This window comes from Pan troglodytes, chromosome 10, assembly GCF_028858775.2.
Source record: "Pan troglodytes isolate AG18354 chromosome 10, NHGRI_mPanTro3-v2.0_pri, whole genome shotgun sequence".
Taxonomy (NCBI): domain Eukaryota; kingdom Metazoa; phylum Chordata; class Mammalia; order Primates; family Hominidae; genus Pan; species Pan troglodytes.
The window spans coordinates 105,355,029-105,381,762 of NC_072408.2; the positions used below are offsets into that span (position 1 = coordinate 105,355,029).

The window sequence follows — 26,734 nt, forward strand, 5'->3', positions numbered from 1 at the left end:
AGTGATTCTCCAGCCTCAGCCTGCCGAGTAGCTAGGACTATAGGCGTGTGCCATCACACCTGGCTAATTTTTGTATTTTTAGTAGAGATGGGGTTTCACCGTGTTGGCCAGGCTGGTCTCAAACTCCTGACCTCAACGGGAGATCCTCCCTCCTCGGCCTCCCAAAGTGCTAGAATTACAGACATGAGCCACTGCCAAGAATTGGTTTTTACTTAGATTTGATAGGCCTGTTATTTCTAATAAGAAATGGATTTTCAAAAATAAATTACTTTTTCCTTCCCCAGATTTGACAAAACATTTATCAGGGGGCTATTCCTGTATCAGTCTTTTTAGAAATGTTTAGATGCTTGGAATAAGAATATGAGGATGATAGTGCGTCTGCTTTCTGTTGCTTGCCTCAATGCTGCATCCAGATCACCTGGGCTACACAATTACAAACAGATTATCTGGCCCAAGGTGAAGAATCAGAAATGGGTAAGACCTTTCCAAATAGAGGTAACAAGAGTTAAGATTTTGGGCTGGGTGCTGTGGCTCACGCCTGTAATCCCAGCACTTTGGAAGGCTGAGGTGGGCAAATCACAAGCTCAGGAGTTTGAGACTAGCCTGGCCAAAATGGTGAAACCCTGTCTCTACTAAAAGTACAAAAATTAGCTGGGCGTGGTGGCATGCACCTGTAGTCCCAGATACTCAGGAGGCTGAGGCAGGAGAGTTGCTTGAACCTGGGAGGCAGAAGGTTGCAGCAAGGCAAGATGGCGCTACTGCACTCCAGCCTGGGCGAGAGAGTTAAGAGACTCCACCTTGAAAAAGAAAAAAAAAAAAAGAGTTAAGATTTTTTTTGAGACAGAGTCTTGCTCTATCACCCGGGCTGGAGTGCAGTGGCATGATGTCGACTCACTGCAACCTCCGCCTCCCAGGTTCAAGCAATTCTCCTGCCTCAGCTTCCCAAGTAGCTGGGATTACAGGCATGTGCCACCACACCCGGCTAATTTTTGCATTTTTAATAGAGACGGGGTTTCGCCATGTTGGCCATGCTGATCTCGAACTCCTGACTTCCAGTGATCCACCCGCCTTGGTCTCCCAAAGTGCTGGGATTACAGGCATGAGCCACCGCACCTGGCCCAAAGAGATTTCTTGAAAACCTCTCAGGCGGGTTTGAAAAGTTGGAATTTCTTGGATGTTTTATTGATAGTAAATTTGAACATTCTCGTGGTAGTGGGGATTATGTACAAATAATTTGAACCTGATTGATTGTTTTTCCATGTTTTATTTTTATTTTAAGCATTATTTAGTTTTTCTGTACTACCTGACTGCACTTTTTGGAAAATTTGAGTAAGTCAGTAACATAGGATTAAGTTTGTTTGATTAAATCTTTTCTTGAAAGAAATAAGTCTTAGAACTCTTAGACCCTAGGCAACTATTTGGATATTATGGTGTGGGTTGCTTCCAGATATGAGCCTGACAGTTCTAGGTCAGTGCAATGTATGTGAATTAAAGCCTGCTAAAAGTACTCTCACTGTAACTCTCCACAGCCGTCTATGTAAGATTTCTCGTAAGTTGACATAATTGTTCTTATGAGCAGCTATTTTTTTGGTGAAGGTTTTTTGGCTTCTGATTATAGAATGATTAGCCATTAGCAGCTTTTTAAAAAGAATTTCTCATATCTTGCTTTATTTGAAGTATTTCAGGCCAGGTTCCATGGCTCACGCCCGTAATCCTAGCACTTTGGGAGGCTCAGGCGGGCATAACATTTGGGGTCAGGAGTTAAAGACCAGCCTGGCCAACATGCTGAAACCCCGTCTCTACTAAAAATACAAAAATTAGCCGGGCGTGGTGGTGCACACCTGTAATCCCAGCTACTCAGGAGGCTGAGGCAGGAGAATCACTTGGACCTCGGATGCAGAGGTTGCAGTGAGCCAAGATTGCGCCACTGCACTCCAGCCTGGATAAGAGTGAGGCACAGTCTCAAAAAAAAAAAAAAATGATTTGATTTGAGCCTGACAATTCTAGGTCAGAACATTTTTATTGTTAAAAACAGGAATTCCAGTACATAGTCAAATCATGACTGATTTTTCCCCCTAATATTATTGGAAAGTGAGCATTCCATACAACTTGATAATTTTAGCCTTTTTCGTAAAATTTACTTTGATGTTGCCATTGTTTAATTAGCCATTTTTTTGTTCAGTACTCTGATGTTTTTTCTGTGATCACTGAGGCACTTGTCAAGCTGTTTGCCACAGCCTTAAAAGGTATCCGTACTTTTGCTTCCTTTTTATTTGTTCAACCTTGGAAATTTATAGTTTTTCCAGTAAATACTGCCTGTGTAGAAATTAATTTTAAAACTTTCAAATTTTCCCTCAAAGTTTCTTTCAAGTTATTTTGACTATTTTTAGTAAACTGGTGGTACAGAAGTTAATCTGGTGACTAAACTGTGTCACAGGTGATAATTTAACCATGAAGTCTGTCAGATTTCCTTCCTAAGTCATAAACTAGCTACTAAAATAACTGTGTTACAAGGAGTTTACAGTCCTGTCTCCTATCCTTGGGGTGGAGATTGGTTCCAGGACCCGGCCATGGATATCAAACTCTGGGGATGCTTTAGTAAGTCCCTTAATATAAAGTGGTGTAGTAACCTGCACACATCCTCCCTTATACTTCAGATCATCTCTAGATTACTTATAACGCCTAATACAATGTAAGTGCTATGTAAATAGTTGTTATACTGTATTTTTATTTGTGTTTTTATTGTCGTATTGTCTTTTTTTTCCCCAAGTATTTTTGACCTGTGGTTGGTTGAAATCACATATGCGGAACCCAACTGTATTCATTTGGGAGAATGGAGAGCCAACTGTATTCATTTGGCCTTCTTAAGTTCTCATATGCTGTTTAAAGAAAATCATTTCTGGCCGGGCGCAGTGGCTCACGCCTGTAATTCCAGCACTTTGGGAGGCTGAGGTGGGCGGATCACGAGGTCAAGAGATCGAGACCATTCTGGCCAACATGTTGAAACCCCGTCTCTACTAAAAGTACAAAAATTAGCTGGGCGTGGTGGCGCACACCTGTACTCCCAGCTACTCAGGAGGCTGAGGCAGGAGAATTGCTTGAACCCGGGAGGCGGAGGTTGCAGTGAGCCGAGATTGCACCGCTGCGCTCCAGCCTGGCAACAGAGCGAGACTCCATCTCCAAAAAAAAAAAGAAAAAGAAAAGAAAATCATTTCTATATATGTATGTAAGTGTAAGCCTGTATGGTAAAGTCTTAAACTTTCCTGGATTAATTTAAATTTTTAAGGATTATCAAAAAGTTAGTAGCATTCATGATCATTTAGATGAAAAATGTTAAGCCCAGTCTGGCTTTACTTTGCATGGTTCATGCTGATCTGTTTCCGTTGCCATTGGAGTTATATGCTTTAAGAAATGAAATATAATTTTTGGTTATTTAGGCTGTGTGCGGTGGTTTACAACTGTAATCCTAACACTTTGGGAGGCCAAGGTGGGCTGATCACTTGAGTCCAGGATTTTGAGACCAGCCTGGGCAACATGGCAAAAACCCCATCTCTACAAAAAAAAAAAAAAAAACCCACAGGCAAAAAGCCAAGGGTGGTGGTGCGCACCTGTAGTCCCAGCTATTTGGGAGACTGAGGTGCGAGGATCGCTTCAGCCTGGGAGGTGGGGGTTGCAGTGAGCTGAGATGGAGCCACTGTACTCCAGCCCGGGTGACATAGCTAGACACTGTATCATTAAAAAAAAAAAAAAAAAAAAAAAGTTATTTAAAAGAAAATGTTATCCAAAGTCAGTTTTACTTTTAGTTGCTCTTTTGCATTTTTGATGCCATTACTATCTCTTTTAGATAGGTAATCCAAAATGGACTATTTTAACAACAATGTCTTTAAGTTACTTACTTGGCTGTGCGGTTTGTATGATTACAGTTCAACTTAGAAAGTGTTCTCCAATAATGAGTTGCTCTTAATTTAATTGAATTGCTAAGGCCTAATATTACTATAAACCAATTTGGTAGTGAGTTTGCATGTTTATGTTATACAGGTTATTATCTAGTAAGTGAACACTTTAATTCATATGGAAATGATTACTGGACTTTGTTTACAGAAAGCCACAAAAAAAACTGATAAACCCAGACAAGAAGATAAAGATGATCTAGATGTAACAGAGCTCACTAATGAAGATCTTTTGGATCAGCTTGTGAAATACGGAGTGAATCCTGGTCCTATTGTGGGTAAGTTGATAAAATTTCAAATACAGTATCTTTTCTCTGAAGCAGGACCCCCAAATTATTTTCTCCTTTTTGTTTAGCAGTTTAGGTTCCAAGGACTGGTTTGTCATTAATCACTTGTTATCAGCAGAACCTGTGTTTCTTTGACTGTAAATGAGTGAAATAAAATGAGAGGATTGAATTAGATAATCTCCAAAATTACCTCTATTGTTGAGATTGTTTTATATGGTGCTTATATCGTACTTTTTTTTTTTTTGGTTTTGTTTTGTTTTTTGTTTTTTTGAGACGGAGTCTTGCTCTGTCGCCCAGGCTGTAGTGCAGTGACGCGATCTCGGCTCCCTGCAAGCTCTGCCTCCCGGGTTCATGCCATTCTCCTGCCTCAGCCTCCTGAGTAGCTGGGACTACAGGCGCCCGCTGCCACGCCTGGCTAATTTTTTGTATTTTTCAGTAGAGATGGGATTTCACCGTGTTAGCGAGGATGGTCTCGATCTCCTGACCTTGTGATCCGCCTGCCTCGGCCTCCCAAAGTGCTGGGATTACAGGTGTGAGCCACCGTGCCTGGCCACTTATATCGTACTTCTGCTGAGACGTGGGTCTTGTATGACAGTTGAGGAAAATCTGAGGTAACATAGCTGGGCAAATTTGCCCAAATAAATGAGTTAATGGCCGGGCGGAGTAGCTCACACCTGTAATCCCAACACTATGGGAGGCCAAGATGGGAGGATTGCTTGTGCCCAGGAGTTCAAGACCAGCATGAGCAACATAGGGAGATCCCATCTCTGCAGAAAATTTTAAAATTAGCAGGGTGTGGTGTCACAAATCTATTGTCCCAGCTACTTAGGAGGCTGAGGCAGGAGGATTGCTTGAGATGGTGGGGGGAAGTCAAGGTTGCAGTGAGCCGTGATGGCTACTGTATTTCAGCCAGGGGCAGTGGAGCAAGACCCTGTCTCAAAAAAAATAAATAAGGGAAAAAGAAAAAGTGAGTTAGTGACAGACTTCTTCTTAATGAAGTTATTAAATTCCTAGCCTAGTACCCTATTTTTTTTTTTTGAGACGGGGTTTCGCTCTTGTTGCCCAGGCTAGAGTACAATGGTGTGATCTTGGCTCACTGCAACCTCTGCCTCCCAGGTTCAAGCAGTTCTCCAGCCTCAGCTTCCCGAATAGCTGGGATTACAGGCACCTGCCACCATGCCTGGCTAATTTTTATATTTTTAGTAGAGATGGGGTTTTGCCATGTTGGCCAGGCTGGTCTGAAACTCCTGACCTCAGGTGATCCCACCCACCTCAGGCTCCCAAAGTGCTGGGATTACAGGTGTGAGCCACCGCGCTGAGCCCCTTTTTCATTTATCATTAAAAGTACCCTTTTGAAAGTCCTATCTTGATTGGAATTGAAGAATTATACCCTTAAAAAACAAAAACCTAGGACTAAATACACTGGATTTCCATCGTTGGATTACTTTTAGGTGATGAAGATTTTGCAGTGTTGATTATGCCTTAGTTTTGGAGGGTCTTAGCAATAACCTCAAGATGAGAAAATTCCATTTTAATTTTTTTTTTTTTTTTTTTTTGACAAGGTCTTTGCTCTGTTGTCCACGCTGGAGTGCAGTGGCACAGTCATGGCTTACTGCAGCCTCAGCTTAGGCTCAAGCAGTCCCACCTCAGCCTCTCAAGTAGCTGGGAACACAGGCACGTGCCACCATTCCCAGCTAATTTTTGTAGTTTTTGTAGGGATGGGGGCACACTATATTGCCCAGGGTGGTCTTGAACTCCTGGGCTCAAGCAGTCCTCCCACCTAGGCCTCCCTAAGTCCTAGGATTACAGGCATGAGTCACTGCATCTGGTCTTGATCTTCTAAGTTACCTAAAATTGTGGACACTAGAGATTTGGTAGGTTTTGCTATAGGTATAGTTGCAAATAAAGATTTAGAATATTTTGTTTTAATGTATAAGCTGCTTCCAAATAATCATAAGCTTATTCATATACAAGTACCAACAGATACATAACACTTTTAAAAAATGTTTTTGTTTAAAGTTCTAAAAGGCCTGGGCATGGTAGTTCATGCCTGTAATCCCAACACTTTGGGAGGCCAAGGTGGTGGAATTGCTTGAGTTCAGGAGTTGAAGAGCAGCCTGGACAACATAGTGAAACCTTGTCTCTATTTAAAAAAAAAAAAGTAGCCAGGCATGTAGTGCACACTTGTAGTCCCAGCTACTCAGGAGGCAAAGGTGGGAGGATTGCATAAGCCCACAAGTTCAGGGTTGCAGTGAGCTATGATCGCACCACTGCACTGCAGCCTGGGCAACAGAGCAAGACCTTGTCTCAAAAAAAAAAGAAATTCCAAAAGGGAGACACTGAAAAATGTGTGTTATAATATCAGCATACATTAAATTATATGTTGATGTATGACCTGTTCATCTTAAGGCTATTTATATAACATTTCTGGACACATGTTGCTTCTAAAAAATATCCATTATCATTTTGCTCATCTTACCGGAGTTAAGGAAAGATAATACAGTTAATGTAAAACAAAATCTATTTTGGTTTTAAACTGTCACTGATGTTCAAATGTATTAAGAATTTGTAATCAATTTTGCTTTGTGATATGTGTTTTCCATAAAAGGTCATTTTAACTGCAAAGTTGTTATATTTAAATCTGATTTAATAGAACTTTTCTTTTCCCCATAACTGAATACAGGCATATTAATGTCTTAGAGTTGTGGAAGTTTAATCATAGTTATTTTTCATAGAGGTACAATCCGCTTACATGTGATTTTTCTACCTTGGCAAGTACTATTACGTAGTAGTAGAGAAAATAAATGCAAGACTTCAGTCAAAGATAGTCATACATGGCTTTTCAGTAGATGGTCTATAGAAAGGCCTGTATTAATCTACTATGTATTTCATGCTATTAAAAGAAATGTCATTTCCCAAAAAACCACCTGTTGTAAAAAGAGTGCATTATATAGTTGTGTGGAATGCAATGGTGCGATATCAGCTCACCGCAACCTCCATCTCCTGGGTTCAGTTCTCCTGCCTCAGCTTCCTGAGTGGCTGGGATTACAGGCGCCCACCACCAGGCCCAGCTAATTTTTTGTATTTGTGGTAGAGGCTAGGTTTCACCATGTTGGTCAGGCTTGTCTTGAACTGCTGACCTTAGGTGATCCACCCGCCTTGGCCTCTGGAAGTGCTGGGATTACAGGCATCAGCCACCACGTCCTTTTTTTTTTTTTTTTTTTTTTTTTTAAAGACAGCATCTTACTTCCTCTCCCAGCTGGACAATGGTGCGATCTCAGCTCACTGCAACCTCTGCCTTCCAATTTCAAGTGATTCTCCTGTCTCAGCCTCCCAAGTAGCTGGGATCACGGGCGTGTGCCACCATGCCCGGCTAATTTTTGTATTTTTAGTAGAGATAGTTTCCCTGTGTTGGCCAGGCTGGTCTCGAACTCCTGACCTCAAGTAATGCACCCGCCTCGGCCTCCCAAAGTGGTGGGTTTACAGTCGTGAGCCACTATGTCTGGCCGCATTATATGGTATTTTTTTTTTTTAAGAACTTGAGTTTAGAAAAATAAAGAGTGAAAATAGCTTAAAATGTTGCTGAAGATAGTGTCTGAGCTGCATCCTAAATGAAACAATACAGGTACTAAAGCAAGTTCTGCCTTAATCCAGGAACAACCAGGAAGCTATATGAGAAAAAGCTTTTGAAACTGAGGGAACAAGGAACAGAATCAAGATCTTCTACTCCTCTGCCAACAATTTCTTCTTCAGCAGAAAATACAAGGCAGAATGGAAGTAATGATTCTGACAGATACAGTGACAATGAAGAAGGTAAAATTTTAAATGATGTTAATCAAATGTACGTAATTTTTTCACACTCAAAATTCAGTGACCATGAAGAAAGTAAAATTTAAAACAATATTGGCAAGATACACAAATTTTATTCGTGTCATTAGAGTAATTCTGTAATTTGATTTAAATACTTTTTATTGAAAATTCTAAGAAGCAACATAGTACAAATTCATAATTTTCCATCACCTGAAATTGCAAGTTAACTTTGTCTTTTTTGCTACAAATCTCATTTTTCTGAGAGAATAAAGTATTAGAAGTAAAGGCAAAGTTCCTCGTACTTACCTGTACCTATCACCTCCACAGAAGTAACTACTATTATTAATTCAATGCCTGTCTTTCAAGTTTTATATTTCACATACACATCTGTCTAATACATGGTATTATTTTATACTTTAAGAATAAAAAATTTATATAAACAGTATGCTAAATCTTATCACTTGCTTTTTCTTACTCCATTATTTTTGAAATCTAATCCTGTTAATTACATACCTGTTTATTCTTCATAATTAATACATAGTGGTAGCATTTAAATATGGCATATTTTCTCTGTTCTCTATTGATAGGCATTTAAATTGTTAGCAGTTTTTGTTAATCTGACCTCAGGGCAACTTTAAAGCAAATATTTTGACTATATTTTTAGTAGACTGTATAGTATCTTAAAATTTGATCATGATGTTTAAATATTTTTTAAGGATAGTATGTGAAATAAATGTCCTTTAAAAATTATAAGTACAACTTGATTTTTGTAAACTTTTAATTAATATGACTTGTGATTATTTATTTTGATCCAGATTGTTTATATCTCAATAAGCTTTGTCTACCAGGGCAAATCTGGCAGATTAGTTCAGAATATGAAATTATAGAGTCTTTTCCTTTGACAGCACTATTTTTAGCAAAGAGGCAAAGAATAAAATCAGCTCAAACACAGGTAATGCTTAAACTTCCTGCCTCTTTTGCCTCTACAGGAAAGAAGAAAGAACACAAGAAAGTGAAGTCCACTAGGGATACTGTTCCTTTTTCTGAACTTGGAACTACTCCCTCTGGTGGTGGATTTTTTCAGGGTATTTCTTTTCCTGAAATCTCCACCCGTCCTCCTTTGGGCAGTACCGAACTACAGGCAGCTAAGAAAGTACATACTTCTAAGGGAGACCTACCTAGGGAGCCTCTTGTTGCCACAAACTTGCCTGGCAGGGGACAGTTGCAGAAGTTAGCCTCTGAAAGGAATTTGTTTATTTCATGCAAGTCTAGCCATGATAGGTGTTTAGAGAAAAGTTCTTCGTCATCTTCTCAGCCTGAACACAGTGCCATGTTGGTCTCTACTGCAGCTTCTCCTTCACTGATTAAAGAAACCACCACTGGTTACTATAAAGACATAGTAGAAAATATTTGCGGTAGAGAGAAAAGTGGAATTCAACCATTATGTCCTGAGAGGTCCCATATTTCAGATCAATCGCCTCTCTCCAGTAAAAGGAAAGCACTAGAAGAGTCTGAGAGCTCACAACTAATTTCTCCGCCACTTGCCCAGGCAATCAGAGACTATGTCAATTCTCTGTTGGTCCAGGGTGGGGTAGGTAGTTTGCCTGGAACTTCTAACTCTATGCCCCCACTGGATGTAGAAAACATACAGAAGAGAATTGATCAGTCTAAGTTTCAAGAAACTGAATTCCTGTCTCCTCCACGAAAAGTCCCTAGACTGAGTGAGAAGTCAGTGGAGGAAAGGGATTCAGGTTCCTTTTTGGCATTTCAGAACATACCTGGATCCGAACTGATGTCTTCTTTTGCCAAAACTGTTGTCTCTCATTCTCTCACTACCTTAGGTCTAGAAGTGGCTAAGCAATCACAGCATGATAAAATACATGCCTCAGAACTATCTTTTCCCTTCCATGAATCTATTTTAAAAGTAATTGAAGAAGAATGGCAGCAAGTTGACAGGCAGCTGCCTTCACTGGCATGCAAATATCCAGTTTCTTCCAGGGAGGCAACACAGATATTATCAGTTCCAAAAGTAGATGATGAAATCCTAGGGTTTATTTCTGAAGCCACTCCACTAGGAGGTATTCAAGCAGCCTCCACTGAGTCTTGCAATCAGCAGTTGGACTTAGCACTCTGTAGAGCATATGAAGCTGCAGCATCAGCATTGCAGATTGCAACCCACACTGCCTTTGTAGCTAAGGCTATGCAGGCAGACATTAGTCAAGCTGCACAGATTCTTAGCTCAGATCCTAGTCGTACCCACCAAGCGCTTGGGATTCTGAGCAAAACATATGATGCAGCCTCATATATTTGTGAAGCTGCATTTGATGAAGTGAAGATGGCTGCCCATACCATGGGAAATTCCACTGTAGGTCGTCGATACCTCTGGCTGAAGGATTGCAAAATTAATTTAGCTTCTAAGAATAAGCTGGCTTCCACTCCCTTTAAAGGTGGAACATTATTTGGAGGAGAAGTATGCAAAGTAATTAAAAAGCGTGGAAATAAACACTAGTAAAATCAAGAACAAAAAGACATCTATCTTATCTTTCAGGTACTTTATGCCAACATTTTCTTTTCTGTTAAGGTTGTTTTAGTTTCCAGATAGGGCTAATTACAAAATGTTAAGCTTCTACCCATCAACTTACAGTATAAAAGTAATTGCCTGTGTAGAACTACTTGTCTTTTTTAAAGATTTGCGTAGATAGGAAGCCTGGTACAAACAATTTAACGCATTCTAGATCACAAATTAGTCTCTAAGTTGTTTTCTGTTTCCTGCTTTACTTATGTTTTTACAATTCTCCAAAACTAAGAAAATTCTAATTAGGATATAAGGAGTATTTACTGTTCAGTAGAATAATATGCATCCTCCTTTATACCTAGGACGGAATTAAACATTTGTTACACATTCAGAACAGTGATGTTGTTCTTTTTGATACTTTTATCTCAGTATCTTTTCACATTCCATAACTTGTCCATATTTTTGCTCATATTTTCTTACTTTTCTTTGTTATTTATTCATGTCTGCAACATCAACCATAGTAGTCTAGATCAATGCAACTCAAAGCACCAGTCTACAAACTGTTACTTATCCACAGGCAAGATAAGCATGCACAAGAATTTAAATCTAGAGATACTTTTTAGGTCAATGACAGGATTTGATTTTTTAGCAAAATTTTATTAATAGCTAAAGCAATGTATTGATTTACACTCTGATGCAAGTAATTTATCTCTTCATTGACTGGTAGCAACCAATTCATGGACCAGTACCATGGACCACACTTTGAGAAACACTTCTTTGGATAATAATAGATATCCTGGGATAGTGCATGTTCACCATCTATTTTGTCAGATAATGGGGCCTTTTAAAAAATAATACTTTGCTTTCATGATATATTGTATTTTGTGGAAAGTTAAGTTTAGCAATATAGACTCTAAAAGCAAATTAATTTTTTTTAAAGCCATAAGAAATTATACTATATCCCAGTATCTGTATGTCTGTATAAAGCAGTGTATTATCATGTTTTCATTTCTGTGATTGTAAGTTAAGAGTCTTAACTGCAGAGGTATTGTGGAAAGTAGTAGCCTTAAGCATAATAAAATATGGTCTCTTGGGTACTCCCTCTGGCCATTACCACATTCTTACATTATATGTGTCCATCTTTGCAGCTTTCTGAGAGTAATTTTATTTGTTGTCTTCTGAAATGTACATGTATACATGTACCTACTGAGTGCTATGTGATTTTTAAAAATGTATTACTGTAGAATGCTTCTGCAAATTCAATAAAGTTGTTAAATTTGAACAGTGTTGTGTGGTCTCCAGAAACATGTTGTTCTGTGTGCTTTATTCTTGGAGTTGCAACAAGTTAAACATTTGTATATGAACACCCCTTTTCCATTTCATCATTGAAACTCACTTTGACATTTCAGTGGTATAATTGAAAATATTCTGATTATTGTATGGTTTTTCTTCTGTTTGAGGACCATGTTTTTATTGACTGTTGGAATCTAAATTTATAAGAGGAATTAATCTGTAACCAGATACCTTATTCGTTTAACCGATTTCTATTCCACTACTAATGGTTTTTTTTACTTTGTGCTTTCTAGTTCTTAGATTCTGAGTTAACAAAGCATAAAATAGATTTTATATTGCTGGGGGTTGTACCAAACGAAGATACATTGACAGATCCATTGATAGAAGTGTTGGGAGATGGACTTGAAATCTTAGTCCTAAATAAAGACTGAACTGTTTAAACTAACTTGATAAAAATCACAGTTCGTTTTTGGGAAACCTGCAAGTATTAAATAGATTCTGTACTAACTAGTATTAACACTGGAAAGTTAGCAAGACACATATAGATGTCTTGACCACTTTTTCACACAAGTTCAGAGTTCATGTAAAACTTTAGAATTGACTTCCTTTCTGTCTCTTCAGTAAGAAAGTAATCTAACTTAAGTTTTTGGTAGTAGAAGTTTTAGAAATAACAACTGACTAATTTTGCTATACCATGATAAATGTCTACAAAAAGGGATTTTTTTTTTTTTGAAATGAAATTTCGCTCTTGTCCCCAAAGCTGGAGTGCAATGGTGTGATCTCAGCTCGCTGCAACCTCCGCCTCCCAGGTTCAAGCAATTCTCCTGCCTTAGCCTCCTGAGTAGCTGGGATTACAGGTGTCTGCCACCAACCCTGGCTAATGTTTGTATTTTTAGTAGAGACGGGGTTTCACCATGTTGGCCAGGATGGTCTTAAGCTGACCTCAGGTGATCTGCCCACCTCGGCCTTCCAAAGTGCTGGGATTACAAGCGTGAGCCACCATGCCCTGCCAGGGATGTTAACTAAAATCAGTCTTTTCAAAACCTAGATCTTCAAATGATGATGAATTTAAGACTAGGAGACTGGAATATTGAAGCCTATTAAAAAATACATATCCTTGCGTTGTTAGGTTAATAACTATCATGGTGACAAGTATATAAGTATTGGCTTCTTTTCAAAGAAATGTTATTTTTATTATAAGGACTGGGACGAGAAGTGACCTGTGATTGGTCGTATTTTTCTGTGAACAAGATTCCTTCTTTACCTGAGTTGTACCTAGGTTTTTTATAACTACATCAAAAAAGCTTTTATATTGTATTGTTATTTATTGTTATAGAAGCTTGGTACTATATGGATTTTTTTCATTTTTAAACTTTCCCTTCTATGTTCCAAATTTTAATTTAGTAAGTCAACCTTTGCTGTACAGTAGTAGTATACTGTATGGACAAAACAGTGGTAACAATTGTGTATTTTAAATGGCCTTTTTCCACATCTAAATTGTTCTTACTGAAAAGCTTTCGTGGGAGCATTTTGAATTCACTTCATGTTCAAAGCTATGAGTCCCAGATAAAGGAAAGGAGAATAGGTAGGAAGAAGTGGTTGTCAGATGAAAGGGTAAGGGAGATAAGCAAAAATGGGATAAATAATGAAACAGTTTTCAAGACAAATTGCAGTTAAACAATTTTGGACTAGTGAGGTATTACCAGTAGACTTGTTTTTCACCTTTTAATGTGCCTAAAACCAGGGTTCCCGATTAATATTAGGATAACGTCATCGTTAATATTGAGTGTTTCAGAGAGTAATGGTTTCTCCAATGTTATTTCCAGACTCTAAAATAGAGCTCAAGCTTGAGAAGAGAGAACCACTGAAGGGCAGAGCAAAGACTCCAGTAACACTCAAGCAAAGAAGAGTTGAGCACAATCAGGTATCTTTAGTTTTATTATCACCGTGTACAGGTATAAATAACCTCCTGACAACACTAATCCATGTTTTAGCCTTTAATGGTTGACACCCAGATTCCAGCACGCTCAATAAACTTAATTCTGTTGTTAAATGATACTAAAAATCTAAACTTTGTGGGTTTTGTCAGTAGTGTAGCCTGTGATTACAGCAAAAGCAAATTTTTAATGTCTCATTTGTGTTTGAGTCTGTGCTAGATGTAGTTCAAAGCCAGTTATACGGTGTTTTGAAAGAAATATTTTAAAAGGTGGAAATATCTAGACACTTTTGATACAATTTCTTTAAAAGGCAATGGAAGGGTTTTATATTTGTGTCTTTGTCTCTAGATTTCTGACTTTGATTTTATGTTTGCCTGTCTTGTCTTCTGCGATTCTTTCCTAAACTCAGAAGCTAGTCTGGTCCTAAGACTACAGTTTTCTTTCCTTATTTCAGATGAAAATTTACCTTTTCTATTGTGGGAGAGGCGTTTCAGTTTTTCAAAAGGGAAATGTAGGAAACTAAGGAGAAAATAAGCATAGGTATAAATGAACAGAGAACAAATTATTGACTAACCTAGTATTGTTTACAGAGAACAAATTATTGACTAACCTAGTATTGTTTACAGAGAACAAATTATTGACTAATGCAGCATTGATTGACTGATGCTTTGTAAGACAGCTATTCCTAGAGTCATTTTCCTTACCCCTGCTATGTCTAGCTGGATGATTTGTCTAGTTGGTTATCTTTTCCATCTCCTATTTGTCACTTTGTTTGTTTGTTTGTGACGGAGTTTTGCTCTTGTCACCCGGGCTGGAGTGCAGTGGCGTGATCCCATCTCATTGCAACCTCCACCCTGCTGGGCTCAAGCGATTCTCCTGCCTCAGCCTCCCAAGTAGCTGGGATTACAGGCACATGCCACCACGCTCAGCTAATTTTTGTATTTTTAGTAGAGACGGGGTTTCACCGTGTTGGCCAGGCTGGTCTCAAACTCCTGACCTCAGGTGATCCACCTGCATTGGCCTCCGAAAGTGCTGGGATTACAGGTGTGAGCCACCGTGCCCAGCCTGTTTGTTGTTTTAAAATCAAATCCTTAGAGGAATTATTCTTGATTCCTTAAGGCAAGTCAGTCTCTCTCTTCATTTGATGTAGTTGATAAGTTGAATTTCAGAACGATTTGTTAGAAATGAGCTTTGTGACAAGAACGTACAGAGCATTGAATGAATGAAGATTTTGTTAACATAGAACCAAATACTGGAATACATGTTTTATTGCCCTTTTATGTAATAGTCCTAACAAATAGCTTCAGGAGCATGCTGAAGAATAAGGAAATAGGCTGGGCGCGGTGGCTCACGCCTGTAATCCCAGCACTTTGGGAGGCCGAGGCAGGCGGATCACCTGAGGTCCGGAGTTCGAGACCTGCCTGACCAACATGGAGAAACCCCGTCTCTACTAAAAATACAGAATTAGCCGGGCATGGTGGCGCATGCCTGTAATCCCAGCTACTCCGGAGGCTGAGGCAGGAGAATCGCTTGAACCTTGGAGGCAGAGGTTGCTGTGAGCCGAGATCGCGCCATTGCACTCTAGCCTGGGCAACAAGAGCGAAACTCTGTCTCAAAAATAAATAAATAAATAAATAAATAAATAATAAAGATGGTCTAAGGGATAATTGAGTTGGAGGAATCTAAACTGAGGGGCAGAATAAATAGTCAAAGGAGTGTAGGTTTAGATGACAGGCAGAATTAGACAGTGGCTTTATTGCAGAAAATTTAAAACATGTAGAAGAGTGGAGGGAAGAGTTTAATGACCCTCCAGTCATAGATGTGCCACAGTTGTCAGTGTTTTACCAGTTTGGTTTCATCACCCCACACCCTCCAGCTTTTTTAATTACTTTTTTTTTTTTTTTTTTTTTGAGACAGAATCTCACTCTGTCGCCCAGGTTGGAGTGCAGTGGCACAATCTCGGCTCACTTGCAACCTCCGCCTCCTGGGTTCAAGCAGTTCTCCTGCTTCAGCCTCCTGAGTAGCTGGGATTACAGGTTCCCGCCACCATGCCCGGCTAGTTTTTGTATTCTTAGTAGAGACCAGGTTTCACCATGTTGGCCAAGCTGGTCTCGAACTCCTGACCTCAGGTGATCCACCCGCCTTGGCCTCCCAGATTGCTGGGATTACAGGCATGAGCTACCGCACCTGGCTATAAATTGCTTTTGATTTTTTTTATTTTGCTTTTTCCTGGAGTATATTAAAGCAGTCTTTGACATATTGTTTCACACATTAAAAAGTCAGCATTTTAGCATATATCTCTGAAAGATAAGTGCTATTCCAGTGACAATGCCAATATCACACCTAATAAAATTAATAATTTATTTGTATCTAATTCATGTTTAAATTTCTCTAGTTTCAGAAATGTTTCGTTTATGATTATGTTGTTCAAATCAGGATCCAGACAGGATCCACATATCCGGTTTGATTTTTGGTTGTTTTACTCTCTCAAGTCTGTAGCTGTTACCACTGTAACTTTTTCTCTTCCCTCCATTTATTTGGTGAAGAAACCAGGCCATTACAGAATTTCCCAACATTCTGGATTTGTTAGGTTGCTTCTTTATGTCATTTAATTAGCTTCTCTATACGCTGCATTTTCTGTAGAGTGGGTTAGATCTGTAGTGAGGCTATGCAGTAGACCTTTCTGTGATAGAAATTTTTCATACCTGTGCTATCCGTTACAGTAGCCACTAGCTATTGAATACTTGGATGGTGACTAGTGAGGCTGAGAAACTCTGTTTTGCTTTGTTGTTGTTGTTGTTTTTGTTTTTGTTTGTTTGTTTTTTGAGATAGAGTTTCATTCTTTTTGCCAAGGTTGGTGTGATCTCAGCTCCCCACAACCTCTGCCTCCCAAGTTCAAGCGATTCTCCTGCCTCAGCCTCCTGAGTAGCTGGGATTACAGGCATGTGCCACCACGCCCGGCTAATTTTGTATTTTTAGTAGAGACAGGGTTTCTCCATGTTGGTCAGGCAGGTCTCGAACTCCCGACCTCAGGTGATCCACCCGCCTCAGCCTCCCAAAGTGCTGGGATTACAGGCGTGAGCCACTGCGCCTGGCGGAAACTATGTTTTAATTTTAATTTAAATTAAATTTAAATGACCATATGTGGCTAGTGGCCTACCATATTGGACGGCACAGATCCAGAGGGTTGGTCAGATCCATGTTCAGTTTCTTTCACAAAAATACTTAAATGATATAGCGGCCTTCCTATGACATCGTTTTAGGAGGTATAGAATGTCTTTCTGGCGATGCTAAAATTAGTAATTGATTTAGATTTTGAAAGATTAATCCATCTGTTATAAAGATCCACATTGTCCTTTCATTTAATGGTTCTAACAGCCATTGTCATATGATTATTGCCTGGGTCTATTATTTTGAGGTTTTTTTATGTATTGAATTTATGATCAGTTACAGTCATCATTCTTTTTTGATGTTCACATTGTGCCATCTGTAGCCATTAGGAATTACTAAGTTGGTTCCTGTATTTTTTAATTCCTTCCCCCATTTATCTTTGATAGTTTCTTGTTTTCTGGAATAGTAAGACGTCCCAGGCTCATGTATACTTCCTGCGTCATACCTGGAATCAGCCATGTTTCTAAGGAACCCTGATCCTTTTAATAGATAATACTATTTGGAAGCAACAATTTGGATGCTGACATGTTCATTCCTACTGGTTGTCATTGTTTCTGGGTCTTTTCAGTAGGTAGTGCTAGGTAAATCATGAATTAATGGTGATATTTCAAATTTATAAATACAGGCTAATTTTGGGTTATGTTATACTTGTATCATTTTTATCTTATGCTGAATATCTTGGTTCTTCAAATGATGTTGTTACTTATGTAAGTATCACAACATATATGTGCTTCTAAATAATACAGTATTACTACTAACAATAAGACTGTTAAATGCAATTTGGGCTTTTGTTTTCCTTGTCTTTAGGACATATCCCACTAGAATGTAATGTCAAAACACTGTGCTTAAAGTCACTTGAAAGAATTTTTTTGTGTCATACAGCCACCAACTTAATAGTTAGGTTTTTTTGTTCTCTAATGCTAGGATTGCTTTTTCTTTTATTATTTTTTAATTGTGTTGAGAGTATAATGTAGTTTTATGTAGGCAAAATAAGGTAGAGTCAGAATTTTGGCTTCTGTCCTTTTCCCTTCCATCTATAGATAAGCATTTTTATTAAGTTTTGATTTATATTTTGTTTCTTTTTAAAAATATAAGTAAATATATAGATTTTTATATGCTCCCCTTTTACATAAAATGCAGCCTGCTTTGTACATTTCCATTTTTAACCTAAACCTAGAGATCACTCCATATCGGAATGTAGCCATCTTTCTCATTGCTTTGTACAACTGCATTTTATGTGTTGCATTTTATGGATGTACTGTAATTTATTTAACCACTCTCCATTTGGTGAATATTTGAGTTGTTTTCAGCTGTATGTTGCTATGAATAATGCCAGGATGAACCATGGAGCAGCATTTTGCATGTGTCATTGCATATTTTTTGCCAGTTTATCTTGGGGAAGCGTACAAGTAAAATTGCTAGGTAATTTCACCATTACATTTCTCTGCATATGAGTTGAAGCATTTTGCATTCCCACCAGCAGTGTTTGAAAGTACTGTTCTCAAATGGAGGAATATGAGGCTTTTTTGTTTTTTGTTTTTTAATAAAGTTAGTACGAGTAACCATATTGGTCATGTTTAACTTAAATTGATAGGCCTTCAAGATGGCTTTTAGTTATCTCAGGAGCTTTAGAAATTATCTATTCCCAGACCTGAAGAGATTCTGATTTAATTGGTTATGGTAGTTGGGGGCATTTGCTTTTTTTTTTTTTTTAAAGCTCTCCTTGATGGTACTGTGCCACAAGGATTGAGAATCTCAGATTATGAAACTACCTTTCTGTCTATTCAAATAGTTGGTAATTTGACTATTAAAAACCACTTACTCTGGCCAGGTGCAGTGGCTCACACCTGTAATCCCCGCACTTTGGAAGGCCCAGGTGGGTGGATCACCTGAGGTCAGGAGACCAGCCTGGCCAACATGGCAAAACCCTGTCTCTACTGAAAATACAAAAAAATCAGCCAAGTGTGCTGGTGCGTGCCTGTAATCCCAGCTACTCAGGAGGGTGAGGCAGTAGAATCACTTGAACCTCGCAGGTGGAGGTTGCGGTGAGTGGAGATTGCACCACCGTACTCCAGCCTGGGCAACAGAGCGAGATTCTGTCTCAAAAAAATAAATAAATAAAATAAAAATAAAAAAGCAGTTACTCTGTGTATGTCTGTAATTTGTTTACAAATTTCTCTTTTGACAATAATTTTGCATTCAGCAAATACTTCCTAATTGATAGGATGAGGAACCCAGAGATTCAGATTGTGACTTAAAACTCTTATAATATCAATTCCAAATATAGATAAATACAAAACCATGATTTATGAGACTATGTCTGTAACTTGTGGGGTTTTGATAGTATTACATCCAGCCATTTAGGCATATTTATTGGATGACCACTCCTGTCACAGGATTAAAGTTTAAAAAAAAATCTGTCTTTAAATTTAATAGACATTGACTTGGACATAAAACCATCAGTAATCTAGGTTAAATATTGGCGTGAAAGCAAAAGTGACAACAGAAGGACACTCTACTATAATACTGATCATTGATGGATGTTCTGTAGTTAAAAGAATTTAAAAGAATCATCTGGTAATAGCGGCTTCAAAACTGAAAACCTTACTACTTGGAATGCGGAATTTCGGGCCCTACAGCTACAGAATCAGAATCTGCATTTAACAGAAGCTTCAAGTGATTGATAGGCACATTACAATTTAAGAAGAACTGATCTAATGGGTTTTAAACCAGTATGTAAGAAATGCTGGATTCTTTAAAAATGATCAGTGGAACATAGAAATTAATCTGAGACTGAGAATTAATCTGAGGCAGCTGTTTTCTGTCTTTCTGTAGTGACATGGATAGCATTGAGATTTGAAAGTGACGTTAGGCTTGCATATTCATTAAAGAGTGACCACAGGGTTTTTGTGGCTACCTAATTTTGTATCTGTTTCCAAGAAAAATTTGACACCTGAGAATTTTTTAGTTCAAATAAGCTATATGTGGGATTATAATTTAAACTGATTCTACTAAAATGATTCTAACCATATGAAAATAATGTTTAATCTATGCTAACAATTACAAAAGTTTGTATTTTTGTTTTAAAAGGAAACTGACTTATAATAGATGACTTTTTTCTAAGTCATGATCAGTCTGCTTTTTGTTTAGACAGAGATGTAGCTCCAATACTAGAGCCAAATAGCACACAGTGAGTCAAAAAGGGAACTGGTGATAGTTGATGTGCTTTTTTTCCCATAATTTTTATAATTTGTGAGCTACTATAGGTGGATTTTTTAGTGTATTTTAGCACTTTTTAAGTGTTTTCTGATGCCTAAATATCAGTTCAATTAATACATTTAGGAATATTTTGAGGACATAGCCTTGTTTATAAATGCTGGCATTTGGAGACTTCTATTTCATGGCTTCTCAGTGTGCCAGTATGGCCGTTATTAAAGTATTTGATGTTAGAATATGACTTTTTAATGTGTTGATGCTTGAATAGAGCTATTCTCAAGCTGGAATAACTGAGACTGAATGGACAAGTGGATCTTCAAAAGGCGGACCTCTGCAGGCATTAACTAGGGAATCTACAAGAGGGTCAAGAAGAACTCCAAGGAAAAGGGTGATGCAAGGCTTATTCCTTGGGTTTTCAGATTTGTAGGGTTTTAGTATTATTTTATATTTATTGTTTTTGTTTTGTTTTCAAACTAACAGGTGGAAACTTCAGAACATTTTCGTATAGAAGGTCCAGTAATTTCAGAGAGTACTCCCATAGCTGAAACTATAATGGCTTCAAGCAACGAATCCTTAGTAAATATGTTTCATAAACTATACAAGTGGTATTCTTTGTAAATTACCCTTTAATTGGAAATGGGGAGGTGGTGAATTTTGGCAAATCTCAAATTTACATGTTTTTTTTTTTTTAACAATTTTAAACTGATTTTCCCCATATAGTTCTGAATTTTAGAATTTTCCTATAATATCTAATTTATGTAAAGAAATCTAATTCATTGTACAAGAAAGTATAAGGATATTTTTTGTTAAAATATTTGAAGAATGAGGCTTCATATGTGAGGCACTAAGTTGTGTTTGTAGGCTCTGTTGCTTAAATCTTTACTAAGGGAAAATTTCTAATATTACAGAGATAAAATATCTTTCTTTTCTTTTTAAGTGTCTGTGTTATGTTTGGATAATTCTGAGTCTGAATAATTTGAATCTTGGCAGGTTGTCAATAGGGTGACTGGAAATTTCAAGCATGCATCTCCTATTCTGCCAATCACTGAATTCTCAGACATACCCAGAAGAGCACCAAAGAAACCATTGACAAGAGCTGAAGTAAATGAATACAATTTAGATCGATGCTATCATTGATCTTTCAAAGAGGAAATATTTATATTTGTTTTTTTTTTTTTTTTTTTTTTTGGAGTGGGAGGGAGCAGAGCTTTCTTTATTGGGTGGTGTGTGTAAATATGCATAAATTATTTTAAGGACACTTTTATTAGTGAAAACAGAAATTAACTAATATAGTTTGACATGCTAATACTATCCTCTTGCCACTGTATCCCTCTTAAGTTCCAGTTTTCAAGGGAGTGGTCATTTCTGTTCTGCTTATAATATGTTCTGTTTGTCATGGATGCAAGTTTGAAAGTGCTGCTGGGCTATGAGGGAGGCTACACTTTCTTTTGTTGACGGGTCAAATAAGAGACTTTAACATAACTTTATGTGGTGCTGGAATGGGTTAACTCCTGTGTAATTAAGCTTGAAAGTACTAACTGCATGGTGCATTTTAATTTGAATGAATCTTTACAAAAGGAGCCGAAACATTTATTATTTTGTTCTGGACATAAAGGTAAACAGTAAAACAAGCTAAACATTATGTTTTTTTTAATTTGGGCATATTGCATTGACTATAATTTTAAAACATATAGTAAAGTTTGCTAAAGGTTCATGTTGAGTATCTTCTGTATTTTATCTTTTACTACAGAATTCTTAATAAATGAAGAAACAGTATACTTTTTTTTTTTGAAACGGAGTCTTGCTCTGTTGTCCAGGCTGAAGTGCAGTGGCACGATCTCAGCTCACTGCAACCTCCGCCTCCTGGGTTCAAGCAATTCTCCTGCCTCAGCCTCCTGAGTAGCTGGGATTACGGGTGCCCGCCACCACGCCCAGCTAATTTTTGTATTTGTAGTAGAGACGGGATTTCACCATGTTGGTCAGGCTGGTCTCGAACTCCTGACCTCAGGTGATCCACCCGCCTCAGCCTCCCAAAGCGCTAGGATTACAGGCGTGAGCCACCGTACCCGGCCCAACAATATACTCTTAATAGTAAAAAACAAAATCAATGAGGGAATTAGCATTGCCATGTTAGATTACTGAATTTTTCCCCCCAGTTATTTAAATGTGTGGCAGTTTTTCACTCCAATAACCACATATAATAAGGTATCTTCAAGAAATTTGAAGAGAGCCTTGGAAGCATGTGGATACCTAAATAATAATTTAGAAATGGCATATCATAGATTTTACTATGATAGATTTAAAGGCATTTTGTTCTCTAAAACTTACTATTTATGTTTTAATTATTGCATGTTTACACTAAATGTTAACTTGTGGTTGTTTGTTTGTTTGTTTCTTATTAGGTGGGAGAAAAAACAGAGGAAAGAAGAGTAGAAAGGGATATTCTTAAGGAAATGTTCCCCTATGAAGCATCTACACCAACAGGAATTAGGTATTCAGATACATTTAAACAAGTACTAGTGTATTCTAGTAGGGAATCTTTATTTTTAATTCTTCATCACAAAGTTACTGTACTTCTGCTCAGAATTAAGCTATTCTTTTGGAGCCACGTACAATGGTACATGCCTGTAGTCCCAGCTACTCAAGAGACTAAGGCAGGTGGATTGCTTAAGCCCAGGAGTTCGAGACCAGTCTGGGCAACATAATGAGACTCTGTCTACCCACCGACTTTTAAATAAATAAGTGAACGAACTGTTCTTTTGGGAGCAGTTTAATTCCCCTAAGCCCACCAGTAAATATTCTTGAAAGTTGAATGAGTTTCAAAATTGCAATTGGTAAATGGAGGATTTTAAATAAATCACTTACTTACTACTTAAATTCATATGTTAAAATCTAAACGAAAATCTAGTGAGAAATAGTTTTTCCCCCCTAAGTTTCTCTTTTCTAATTGAAAAGGCTGTGTTTATGTATCTTAATTTTTAACTGAAAGAAACACAGCCAAAACTGTTTTGTTTTTCCTCTTTACTCCTAAACAGGGGCTTTGAAGAGCCTTTAAGAAGGCAGGTTTCGTGACTATTTATCAGTGTTCTGAATATTCTTTTCTAATAAAGGATTCATCGAACTTTTTTCTTTTTTTTTTTTTTGAGACGGAGTTTTGCTCTGTTGCCCAGGCTGGAGTACAGTGGCGTGATCTCGGCTCACTACAACCTCCACCTCCTGGGTTCAAGCGATTCTCCTGCCTCAGCCTCCTGAGTAGCTGGGATTATAGGCACCCACCATCATGCCCGGCTAATTTTTGTATTTTTGTAGAGACAGAGTTTCACCATGTTGGCCAGGCTAGTCTTGAACTCCTGACCTCAGGTGATCTGCCCGCCTTGGCCTCCCAAAGTGCTGGGATTGCAGGCGTGAGCCACCATGCCCAGCCCATCTAACTTTTAAAATAGAAAATATGTAGAAGTTTTAAATAGGTTGACTGACCTCACTGCTTCATATGTATCAATTTTCTACTGTTACCTCAGGGAATGTGCTTGGAATTAGGAGTGGCAATGACATTTTATGTTATTTCTCTAAATCATGCCTTTATCTAAAATTATTTTTCTTTTCCTCCTTTCACTCCCAACAGTGCTAGTTGCCGCAGACCAATCAAAGGGGCTGCAGGCCGGCCATTAGAACTCAGTGATTTCAGGATGGAGGAGTCTTTTTCATCTAAATATGTTCCTAAGTATGTTCCCTTCGCAGATGTCAAGTCAGAAAAGACAAAAAAGGGACGCTCCATTCCCGTATGGATAAAAATTTTGCTGTTCGTTGTTGTGGCAGTTTTTTTGTTTTTGGTCTATCAAGCTATGGAAACCAACCAAGTAAATCCCTTCTCTAATTTTCTTCATGTTGACCCTAGAAAATCCAACTGAATGGTATCTCTTTGGCACGTTCAACTTGGTCTCCTATTTTCAATAACTGTGTTGAAAAACATTTGTGTACACTTGTTGACTCCAAGAACTAAAAATAATGTGATTTTTGCCTCAATAAATGTAGTATTTCATTGAAAAGCAAACAAAATATATATAAATGGACTTCATTAAAATGTTTTTGAACTTTGGACTAGTAGGAGATCACTTTGTGCCATATGAATAATACTTTTTTAGCTCTGGAACTTTTTGTAGGCTTTATTTTTTTAATGTGGGCATCTTATTTCATTTTTGAAAAAATGTATATGTTTTTTGTGTATTTGGGAAACAAGAAGGGCGAAACATGGTAGTATAATGTGAAGCTACACATTTAAATACTTAGAATTCTTACAGAAAAGATTTTAAGAATTATTCTCTGCTGAATAAAAACTGCAAATATGTGAAACATAATGAAATTCAGTAAGAGGAAAAGTAACTTGGTTGTACTTTTTGTAACTGCAGCAAAGTTTGATGGTGTTTATGAGGAAAAGTACAGCAATAATCTCTTCTGTAACCTTTATTAATAGTAATGTTGTTGTAGCCCTATCATACTCACTTTTTAAGACATAGTATCATGAAAGTCCTATTTCAGTAAGACCCATTTACATACAGTAGATTTTTAGCAGAGATCTTTTAGTGTAACATACATATTTTAGAGAATTGTTGGCTAGCTATACATGTTTTGAAAAGCTGTTTAGCTAGCTATAAGGCTATAATTGGAAATTTGTATTTTTTATTTACAGCAAAACATTTATTCAGTCATCCAGTTTGCTACCAAAATATGTTTTAGATAAGTGTGTGTATGTTTGTTTAGAAGTTAGAAATTGTAAACACTGGTCTTATGTTTCATTTGGATTCATTATTGCATTGTCTTATTACCAGAAACAAATTTTGCCGAGCTTTTTTTGCCCTATATTTCCCAGCATAATTTGATTAGAAAGTACAAAAAGGGCCAGGCGCGGTGGCTTACGCCTGTAATCCCAGCACTTTGGGAGGCCAGGGCGGGTGGATCATGAGGTCAAGAGATCAAGACCATCCTGGCCAACATGGTGAAACCCCGTCTCTACTAAAAATACAAAAAAATTAGCTGGGCGTGATGATGTGCGCCTGTAGTCCTGTCTACTAGGGAGACTGAGGCAGGAGAATCGTTTGAACCCAGGAGGCAGAGGTTGCAGTGAGCGGAGATTATGTCACTGCACTGTAGCCTGGCGACAGAGCAAGACTCCATCTCAAAAAAAAAAAAAAAAGTACAAAAAGTACTTGCTTTTATATTACATCATAAGCAGTAGTTAATAAAGTTGTATACTCTAAGAGGTGGGCATTATGATTATTTTTTATTTTTTTATTTTTTATGAGATGGAGTCTCACTCTTGTCACCCAGACTGTAGTGCAGTGGCATGATCTGGGCTCGGTGCAACCTCTGCCTCCCAGGTTCAAGCAATTTTCCTGCCTCGGCAGAGACGGGGTTTCACCATGTTGGCCAGGCTGGTCTCGAACCCCTGACCTCAAGTGATCGGCCCGCCTCAGCTTCCCAAAGTGCTGGGATTACAGGTGTGAGCCACTGCACCCGGCCAGCATTATGATTTTGTGTACTCTTGAAATGGTTATCTTTGTGGATGATTTTTTTTTTAAGCTGAAACTTACCTCATGAATAACTTGGTTAAAGTAGTAGGTGATTAAAATTTCAATAGAATCAAATGAGACAAAAATTTTAAACTGACTCATTTGAGTTTCAACTTTACAGTCATTGACCATAAAGCACACTAAAAATGTAAGTTATTTTTAAATACATCTGAAATAAAAATACTTACTAAAAAGGAAGAAGCTGAAGATGTATATTTAGACCAGCACACAATTTTGATTTCAATTAGCCTTATTCTAATATTTAGCTTTTAGATCTTTCATACACATTTTCACGTACTTTGCAATTGAGACCAGAAAGACTTGTAGGTCTTTCTGCAGAATGAGTGGGTCCTTGCAAAGTGAGTGGGAAACTTACTCCTAGATCAGAAATGTTTGCCTCTCTGAGTAAAATGTTTCTTTCAGATGAGCCATAGAGGGGGCACCTTTTACTCAACTTTTCTTTGTTTTGAAACTTTGTTTCCCATATTGTTTTCAGCCTTTTGTTTATAATTAGAAATTGTGAGAAGCTTCATTTAGTGTTTAAAAATGTGGGGAGATAAATCAGACTTAACATGTATGTAAGATCAATTCACTTAAAAGTATGGTCCAAATAGCAAAAATAGGACCAGGTGAAACATGTAGTCATTTTTTAAAAACATGTACTTGGTCTTTTGTGTGTGTCTGTTTTATTCCATTAGAATAAATGTGTCCTTGATGTAAATGCAAAGCATTTCTTCCTGATTAAATTGTAGATGTAGACTTTACAATATAATTCAATAATAAAAAGTAATTAACCTCTAGTTTTGTCGTTGCAATAAATGGTTTTCAGATAGCACAAACTGTGATTTCTGGATAACATTTCTTATGTGATATTTATGGATTATTGTGTTTTATTTCAGTCTGTTCATATGTTTTACTTCTTATTGTAATCGGGTTCTCATTTATTCAAAGGTAAGCAATGTGTAGCTACTGTACTCACAGAATGACA

At 37.8% G+C, this 26,734-nt stretch overlaps 1 protein-coding gene across 17 annotated transcripts in view; it reads left to right on the top strand.

Annotated features, from left to right (window-relative positions):
- Nucleotides 1–26,546, top strand: part of TMPO (thymopoietin) — a 37,763-nt gene extending 11,217 nt beyond the window's left edge. The window contains exons 2-10 of one of the 17 annotated variants that reach the window (XR_010148403.1): nt 4,102–4,228; nt 7,892–8,050; nt 13,682–13,779; nt 20,448–20,567; nt 20,660–20,755; nt 21,170–21,280; nt 22,582–22,670; nt 23,802–25,084; nt 25,651–26,546. Coding sequence is in view for 6 of the 17 variants with exons in the window: in XM_054663434.2 (XP_054519409.1) it covers nt 3,221–3,226; nt 4,102–4,228; nt 7,892–8,050; nt 9,037–10,556 (1,812 nt within the window). In the remaining 11 variants the exon portion in view is untranslated. Of the gene's footprint in view, nt 1–2,770; nt 3,227–4,101; nt 4,229–7,891; nt 8,051–9,036; nt 11,845–13,681; nt 13,780–20,447; nt 20,568–20,659; nt 20,756–21,169; nt 21,281–22,581; nt 22,671–23,801 lie in introns of those variants that run through there. The other 16 variants (XR_010148404.1, XR_010148402.1, XR_010148405.1 and 13 more) reach the window with 16 other exon arrangements.
- The last annotated feature ends 188 nt before the right edge of the window (nt 26,547–26,734 follow it).